The 8,220-nt window shown below is 53.8% G+C and overlaps 1 protein-coding gene across 2 annotated transcripts in view; it reads left to right on the top strand.

The window, feature by feature from the left end:
- Window positions 1–2,627: 2,627 nt before the first annotated feature.
- YWHAQ (tyrosine 3-monooxygenase/tryptophan 5-monooxygenase activation protein theta) overlaps window positions 2,628–8,220 on the top strand; it is a gene marked incomplete at both ends in the record, with an annotated part of 28,849 nt that continues 23,256 nt past the window's right edge. For both annotated transcript variants that reach the window (XM_084235103.1, XM_084235104.1), the window contains one exon: window positions 2,628–2,921. In XM_084235103.1, coding sequence (XP_084091229.1) covers window positions 2,628–2,921 — 294 coding nt within the window. The remainder of the gene's footprint in view (window positions 2,922–8,220) is intronic.

Genomic DNA, 8,220 nt, shown 5'->3' with positions numbered 1-8,220 from the left:
TCTTATCTATGAAATGGAGACCTTGGCCGTGAAAGCAAGCACTCTGTAGTGTCACGGAGCAGAACAAATGTGTTAGTACTTGCAAAAGATTTAAAAGTGCTTGACAGACACAAAGAATGACGCAAACGTGTCATCTCTCTGTGTGTCTGGGGAATTCAGGCTCCAGAACTTCTATCTTCTCCTACCTGAGTCCTGTCACGTGCAGCGGTCATTAGCTACGCACCTATTCTTCCGGACTCTCCTAAAACACTTTACCATTTTAGTCTGTGCCATTGATTCAAAGCACTTTTCACCCGTGATCCCAGATGATCAGAGCTATATGAGTTATGCTCAGTAAATATGCGATGCTTGAAAGAAAGCAGAAATTTTAAGGACTGAGTAACGAAAGCAGAAAAAAAAAATCCCCAAAACAACAAAAAAACCTAGATGTGACTAAGGTCACCTGGGGAGATGGCAGCGCATCCCAGACTGCTACAGGGGTTCAGCCCCCTGATAACTCCCCTCAAGGGTCTCCATCATCCATCCACCCCACTGATTTCTCCTCTTGCCTGGTTTGTCTCTAATTTCAGTAAGCTTGAAATTCACTGGTCATACAGAAAGCATTTTATCTGACCTTCCACATGCAAATTCTTTCCACTGGGATTTCTTGGTGTCCGGCTCCACCCCAGCCCACACGGCCATAAACACTCTTGTGTCTGCAGTCCGGCCCCAGGGATTCCAGAAATAACAGCAGAGCTCTCCACTAGAACACTGGACACAGTAAGGCATTCCTGCATTAAAACACAGGCCCTTTCCAACCCAGACCTCTCCTGTCTGTCAAAGCACAAAGCAACCTTTACAAGTCAGGACAGGGAGGGGCAGCTGGGAGGGAGTTCAGGTTTCTGGAAAGTCCACACCTTCTCCGGCCATCTGCCTGCACGCTCAGCTCTTCCATTCTCGAGTTTCGCCAGATCTCCCGGGGTCTCCTCCCAGAATTAGAAATTCTTTCTGGTGGTGACATTCTTGGGTTTCAACGACCCACTCTCTGTGGATGTGCTAGAACCAGCATCATTGTGCGTGTGTTGGGGAGCCGAGGGGGGGCTCATCAGAAGGCACAGAAGCCGCTTCCTAGACGCCCAGGACGGTCACCTTATTTGGAGGCCAGGTCCCCTGGAAAGTGCCAGGAGAGAGGGAGTGGCTGAAGGGAGTGTCTAGTTTAATGAGAAAGCAAGAACCCCACATGTGAGGCGCCTGGGCAGTCCTCCTCACCTCAGAGGGTCACTAGGGGGAAGCCAGAAGCCCACGTGCGGGGAGTTTGGCCTCTCAAGAGTCCTTCAAAAAGGACACCAGGAAACAACAACTGTGCACGCGTCAGTCAGAGATGTGCAAGATGTGTCTTTAGATGCATAACCTGGAGGCTGGAAAGACACATAAAAGCTACTGCTTTCTGCTTATACATTTATGGGGGGGGAGGGAGTAGTCGTTTTCCTCTAAATTGTCATTCATGGCAGTCCCCGTTTGAAGGAAAATCGCACTACCTGGCACTGCCAGAGAGACCTGCCTGGACCTTCCCGGGAATTTTACAAGGCGGTTCTAGGGTTCAGGCGCGGCCCCCAAACTCGCATCACCAGGGGAGGGAGCGGCGCGCTTTCTCCGGGCCGAGGGGTCCCCCATCCGCAGCCTCGCGGAAACGTCTGGAAAGGCTGTTTCGGGTCGCGGGCGCCCGGCCTCTGCCGCGGCGGGAAGGCGGCGGGGGGGCTGCGGGCCGCTCGGCCGCGGGGGTGTCACCCGCCGGCGGATCCGGGCGCGCGCGGCCCGCGGGGGCAGCGCCGGGCCGGGGCCGCCGCAGGACGGGTCTCCCGCCGGGCGCTCCCGCGCCGCGCCCCGCAGCGCCGGGGGTGGCGGGCGGCGAGGGGCGTTGGTAGCAGCATCGCCATGGCAACAGTGACGTCCTTGTACCCTGGATCTAATTGGAGGAAACCCCGTGGCCGAGCCGCAGCCTGCCGGCCAACCGAACTTCCCCGGGCCGACCCGCCCTCCCAGCCTCCGCTCCCCCGCCCCGCCCCCTGCCCCCTTCCGCGCGCTCGGCCCTCATTGGCCAGGGGCGGGGAGGGAGGCGGGACCGCGGGGCAGGGCGGCGCGCCATTGGGGGGCGGGAGCGAGGGCGCCGCGCGACGGCCCGCCCCTCGGCGGCGGGGTAGGCTGCGACGGGAGGGTCCTCGGCTAAAGCCCCGAGCGGATCAAAGTGGTGGGACTCGCGCCGCGGCCGCGGACACGACAAGGTGAGGCCGGCGGCCCCGGGCCCCGGCGGGCGGGCGGCGGGCGGGGGCCGCGGGGGCGGCGGGGCGCGGGCGGGGCGGGGGCGGCCTCCCCGCGGCCCGGGCGGCCCGGCGGGAAGGGGCGGCCAACGGCCGCTTCCATCTTGGGCCGGCGGCGCGCGGCGGGCGCGGCCTCCCGCCCCGGGGCCCCCGCGCCCCCCCGCGCCCCGGGGACCTCGGCCTGGCGGCGCCGGGCGCGGCGGCGGGAGGGAAATTCAAGTGGGGCGCGCGCGGGCGGACAAAGGGGCGCGGCGGCGCGGGGCATTGTCTGACGCGCGCCCCCCGCGCCCCCGCAGCCTCGCCCGGGTCGGAGCCCCGCGCGCGCCGCCCATGGAGAAGACGGAGCTGATCCAGAAGGCCAAGCTGGCCGAGCAGGCCGAGCGCTACGACGACATGGCCACCTGCATGAAGGCCGTGACGGAGCAGGGCGCCGAGCTGTCCAACGAGGAGCGCAACCTGCTGTCCGTGGCCTACAAGAACGTGGTGGGCGGCCGCCGCTCCGCCTGGCGCGTCATCTCGAGCATCGAGCAGAAGACGGACGCCTCGGACAAGAAGCTGCAGCTCATCAAGGACTATCGGGAGAAGGTGGAGTCCGAGCTGAGGTCCATTTGCACCACCGTCCTGGTGAGGCGGGCTCGGCGCGCGGCGGCGGGGGGCCGGGGGCGCGGGGGGCCGGGGGCGCGGGGGGCCGGGGCCTCCTGGCGGCGCCCCTGCAGCTCCGGAGACCGCGGGGCCGCCCGGCCCGGGGAGCGCCTCTGTCCCGAGCGCGCCGGGGTTCTCCCGCGCGGTGGAACTTGGAAACACCCAGGCTGGCCCGCCCCGGGCTGCGGCTCTCCTTCAAACTCCGGGAGAGCCCCCCGGTGTGTTCCGGCGGCTCACAGGCTCCAGGCTGCGCTGGGACGCAGGTTCGGGGTATCTCCGCTAGACGGTACCTGGGCAGCGTGGTAGGTGTTCGTCCCGAACCTGGTGATGGAAGTTCACCTCGAAAATCTGAGCAGGTGCCTCCTTGCAAGGGAGCCGGCCTCAGGAGCTTTGCCCTTGTGGAGGCCGGGGAGGGGTGGGGTCCAGCGAGTGTGAAAAAGGCGCAGGTAAATCTGGGGAATAGAATGATGAATGTCAGCATTAACAGCATTTTCTTGCGCTGCACAACTGTGCTTCAGCACTAAGGTGTTGTGTGGAATTTGTGTCTTGGTGGAGCGGAGGCAAGGACAGCTCTCCGAATTTTTGAACTGGCCACCCGCGGCACGGGTGGGCATAGGGTGGAGTGGGTGACTGCCGTGGTTCACCCTCATTCATGAGAGAGAAGGGTTTTAGCTTTGTCATTGCACGGATCTGCCTGTCTCTGAGATACGTGCTTAAAACTTAAATACCGGCACCGTCTCCTGGAGTGTTAAAATATTTTGATACTGCCAAGAGTCATCTTGCTAATAAAATAGGAACTGATTGTTTCCCATTTTTTCAAGCGCCGCTACAAGAGGCCTGTGTTTTTTGACTGATTTGTGCACATGTGTAGGTGGGTCAGAAGACAAGCGCGCTCCGTGGTGTGTCTTCGAGAGGGAAGTGCTGCTGCTTTCCCTCCCAACCCCTCTCTGTCCCGTTGGGTTTGAGAGGCAGGAAAATCAACTTTTAAGCTTGTTTTTCCAGCACAAGTAACAGGTAAAATGAACAAAGTCATGGCGATGGTGTATAAAGTGGCAAAGACAATCCAGAATCTACCCTGCGGTGGAGAACTATTTGAGATTATTTACTTTGTGAGGGAAAGATTTTATGATACCTGCTTTTCCCCTGGCTTCCGCTCCCTGCCTGCCCTGGGGAGGCTCTAACCAAAGCTCTGTGAACGGAATTGCCTTTGGGCTCAAGGAGTTTTCTGCCTTAAAAATAGCGGTGGGCATCTGTGACGTGTGGTGATGGCCACTGACAGCGTTGGCTCTGATCAAGGGAAAGCGCACAGGAATTCCATATGTTAATGGGAAGTTTTCCTCTTACTTTGGGAAGTAAGGAATATTACTTTGGGGACTCTCAGCATGTTTCAGTCTCTTTTCCTGTTCAGGTGTTACTTGGCAGTTGGTCATCCTGCAGCCTTTCAGAATTACCGCAAGATTTTTCTGTTCTCTAGCAAGCTAGCTCTGACAAGGAATATTTATTTTGTGCCTCTCGGACAGTTTTCATGATGGCTCTAAGTAACTGTGCTTCAGCCCTGAGGTGTTGAGTTGAATGCATTTTTGGTGTAGAGTAGGCTTGAGTGGAGGAGAGTTGCTCATTTGATAAGTGACTTGGAGAGACCCAGATACCTTTTGGAGTAGACTTTTTATACAGGTTGCCCTGAAATTAGGACAGTTTTTTTTAAAATACTAAGAAAAAGAACTAATGTGAGGCATACGTAAAATGTAGTTATTAGTGAAAGACCTTAAGAGACTAATTTGGTGTCCAAAAATCCTGGGAGGCCCACCTTTAAGTTGGCAACTATATTTGAAAGTTTCGGATGTGTGAGGCACTGCGCCGGGCAGCGTGGGGAAGCGCAAAGCTGAGAGCTAGAGATTTTGTCCTTTAGTGCTTTGTCATCAGGAGTGTGCATGAGAAATGAAAGAAACACAGTGTAAACGACAGGTTCCATTAGGTTGTTATGAACCAAATGCTGTGTGACTCAAAGGAACAGAAACCTCGGGGAGGCTTTGCAGAGACAGGGACTTTAGAGTTGGCATTGAGGGAGCGGCGGTGAGGGCGGCCATCCCCGGGGAGGAGCGTGTACAGGGCTTTCTGAGGGAAGATTTGCGTGTGAAGCAGTGTGTGTGTAAAGAAAGGGAGGGAGGAGCTATGATTTATCAGCGGGGATTTCAGTCATTTGTGGGAAGACTTCGGGGTGCATGTGGGAGCACCTGGAATTCGCGGGTCCAGCACTGATTACCAGTCTGTCATCTGGTGGTCAAGGCCAGGATAGGCTTTCCTGGCACAGGACCGATGATGGACAAATTAGCCGCTTAATAGGGAGTCTCAACAATATGAGGAAAGGAGAGTGAGACCTAAAGTTTCGGAACATGGGAGCTAAAATAAGGTTTCTTTTGTTTTCCCTTTGATCAGCAAAGAGACCAGAGTACGGCCCCTGGTATGGACAGAGCCGGGAGACTGACTTTTATAGAAGGCTAGTAAGGGGCGGCAGGATTTTGGTTCTACACAGCAGGAGAGACCCAGCCGCCTCTTGCCCTTTCGTGCAGTAGTTTGGGGTTATTTGGGCTGTTTTTAAATGAACATGACGGACAACTTTCAACCCCTCGGTCATCCCTCACTGAGAGAGATTATTGAACCGTGAAGGCAGGAAAAGGGGTTAAAATCCAAATGTGTAACTAAAACAGCAAAGAATATTAAGAGAGCCCAGCTCGCCAGGTGCACACTCCTCACGGAGCCCACGGGAGGGCGGGGGAGAGTCCCGAGTTCCCCCTGTCCAGGGGCTCTGGGGAGCCACAGGGTGGGCCAGGGCTTCAGGGGCTCTTCCAGATCTTTCCTCTTGGGACCATAAGGTTATGTAGGTCTACTGATGCTCCTCCTCCCTGCTCTAAAGTAAGTAGTTTTTCAAGTCCAGGTTGACAGGATGTGAAATGTGGCAAAGCCTGGGTGAAAAGGTTTCAGGAAGGGGTGCTGCAGAATTCACCGGTGACCCTAATAAGGAGTATTGGGAACAAAGTTCAAGTAAAGGTGAACAAGTTGAATGACAACCAGGCGTTGGCTAAATAGCTCGTGTACAGTGTGTGGGTGTCTTCAAGTAAGGGCCAGTTGGAGAAATCCAGGGAGTCCACAGAGCCCTTCTGGGACTCAGGGACAAGACTTCTCATCTAGGGAGGTAGTGACCTTGGAGTTAGGCCTGGATGCTCGAGAACGTACGCGAGATGACTGTCTTCTCAGGCCGGCCTGTTCTCCTTTGGTGTCGATGGCCTTGCAGCAAGCTGCTCTGACAGAACGTGTGAACAGTTTCAGGAGCTAAGGTCTGTGTTCCGGTTTTTAAAAATTAGAATCATTAAAATAATAATCTATATCAGCTCTGCAGGTTGTCTGTGTTAAGTGTGTTAAGCTCTGTGACCATGCTCTTGAATTTAGTTGTGTGTTGTAAAGTGTCCTAAATTAATCGCTTAAAAAAAATACGTGCTGGTTACTATTTTGAAGTAAGATCGATACTGTCCCTGGTAATTAGTAGATCTTAACGTTTGAATCACTGCGCCATAACCTTCTAGTTTTGACCACAGGCAAGTTTCTTCGCCTCTCACCTCGTCTTTGTCTACACATTGGTGGCGATCGCCTGCTTGGAGACTTCTACTCGAAATACTAGCTGACAGCAGACTTTGAATTTTTACTGTTTGCTAAGCACTATTTTAAGCACTTTATATCCTTACTTAAGTGCATAGTATTAAGTGCATAGTATTAATTCTGTGTTGAGAGAGCTGAGGTGGAGGAAGTTAAGTGACTTAGTCAACATCGTGTCCCAGAGCTAGCAAGGATTTGAACCAGGTGAGGTGACCCCAGATGAAATTCAGTGACACGCATTCAGCCCCGAATATATGGTAGCTGCTGAAGGCCACTGTGGAGCGCTCGTTTGAGGAATTTGTACAGTTTAATAAATCATGTCATTGTGTTGATAAGTTAGGAGGGAGGGAGGGAGGGGAGATGTGTGGTAGACAAAACTCCCAGTGTCAGTCATCTTGAAGCCCTCCTGTGTATGTAGGATAGTGCGTACAATTTTAAATGCCTTCACATTGGGATTTTTTTTCTTTTGATTATAAGCTTGTTGAAGGCAGATTGGAATGGGATGGAATAGAATATTGTCCATACAGGCTTTCAAGTGCAGGGTTAAATGTGTGGATCTCAGCCAGGGTGAATTTCCTCCCTCCAGGGGACATTTGACAGTTTTTTGGTTATCATAACCTGGAAGGGTTGTGGGGAGTAACGCTACCTTCTAGAGACTAGAGGCCCGAATGCAATAAACCTCATAGAATCCTCTGGAAAATTCCCCACAAGGAAGCATTTCCCACCCCAGTATCTGTAATGCTTAGAATGTACTGAGCATCAGTAATGTTTGGAAACTCTGGGTGAGAGCATAAAGTCAGCAATCAGTATGAACCTGCTCTGGATGGTGCTATTCCTGACATGCTGGTGTCTTGTCAGAACCCTTTGCCTAGACTTTGGTCGTTTTTTTCCCTTGTCACTATTTTGTGCTACTTAACTCTGTGACTTAAAGCATCTCTGTCTGAACTGCAGTGGCTCTTCTATTTTCAAAGTTCTACCTCACGGTTGCTTCTGCAGCCCAGAGCTTTGCTCTTTTAAAAACTCAGGCACAGAGAAAAAGATCCAACTGAAATCACAGTGAACTCTTGACCGGAAGAGGCAGTCGAGGAGCAGCAGATAGTCCCCTCTCATGCGTAACTGCTGGTAATAGTTGCACATATGTGGTTCCACACTTCTGACCCCGTGGTGTGTGTTTATATGGATTTGCATAATTATACTAGTGTCCTAGCGAGTGTTTAGGTTGTAAATAATTTTTTTCCTTTATAAATAATAGTGGGGGCGGGATATGCTTGTTGCCAGCTTTGTGCTAGCATTAACGGTTAAGTTATTGGAAATGAAATTTCCAAATCATAATAATGGAAGATGACATAACATTTTTTATTGATAAAATATACATAATGTAAAACTTAGCATTTAGAATGCGTGGTCTGGGGCCTCCCCGGTGGCGCAGCGGTTGAGCGCTGGGTTGCGAAGCTGCCCGCAGCCTCTGCGGCGCCGGTTCGATCCCCGGCTGCTCCCCGGCCACCAGAGGAGGGTCCCACATGGCGCGCAGACCTCTCCTGCCGCCTGCTGCTCCCCTCAGCAGTGTACCTCGGTCCTTCTACCTGTTCTGCTCCCCGCTCTGGCTCTGGTGAATTCTCTCACCCTCCCG

This window comes from Talpa europaea (assembly GCF_964194135.1).
Source record: "Talpa europaea genome assembly, chromosome: 6".
NCBI classification, from domain to species: Eukaryota; Metazoa; Chordata; class Mammalia; order Eulipotyphla; family Talpidae; genus Talpa; species Talpa europaea.
This window is presented reverse-complemented; position numbering and strand designations above follow the sequence as displayed.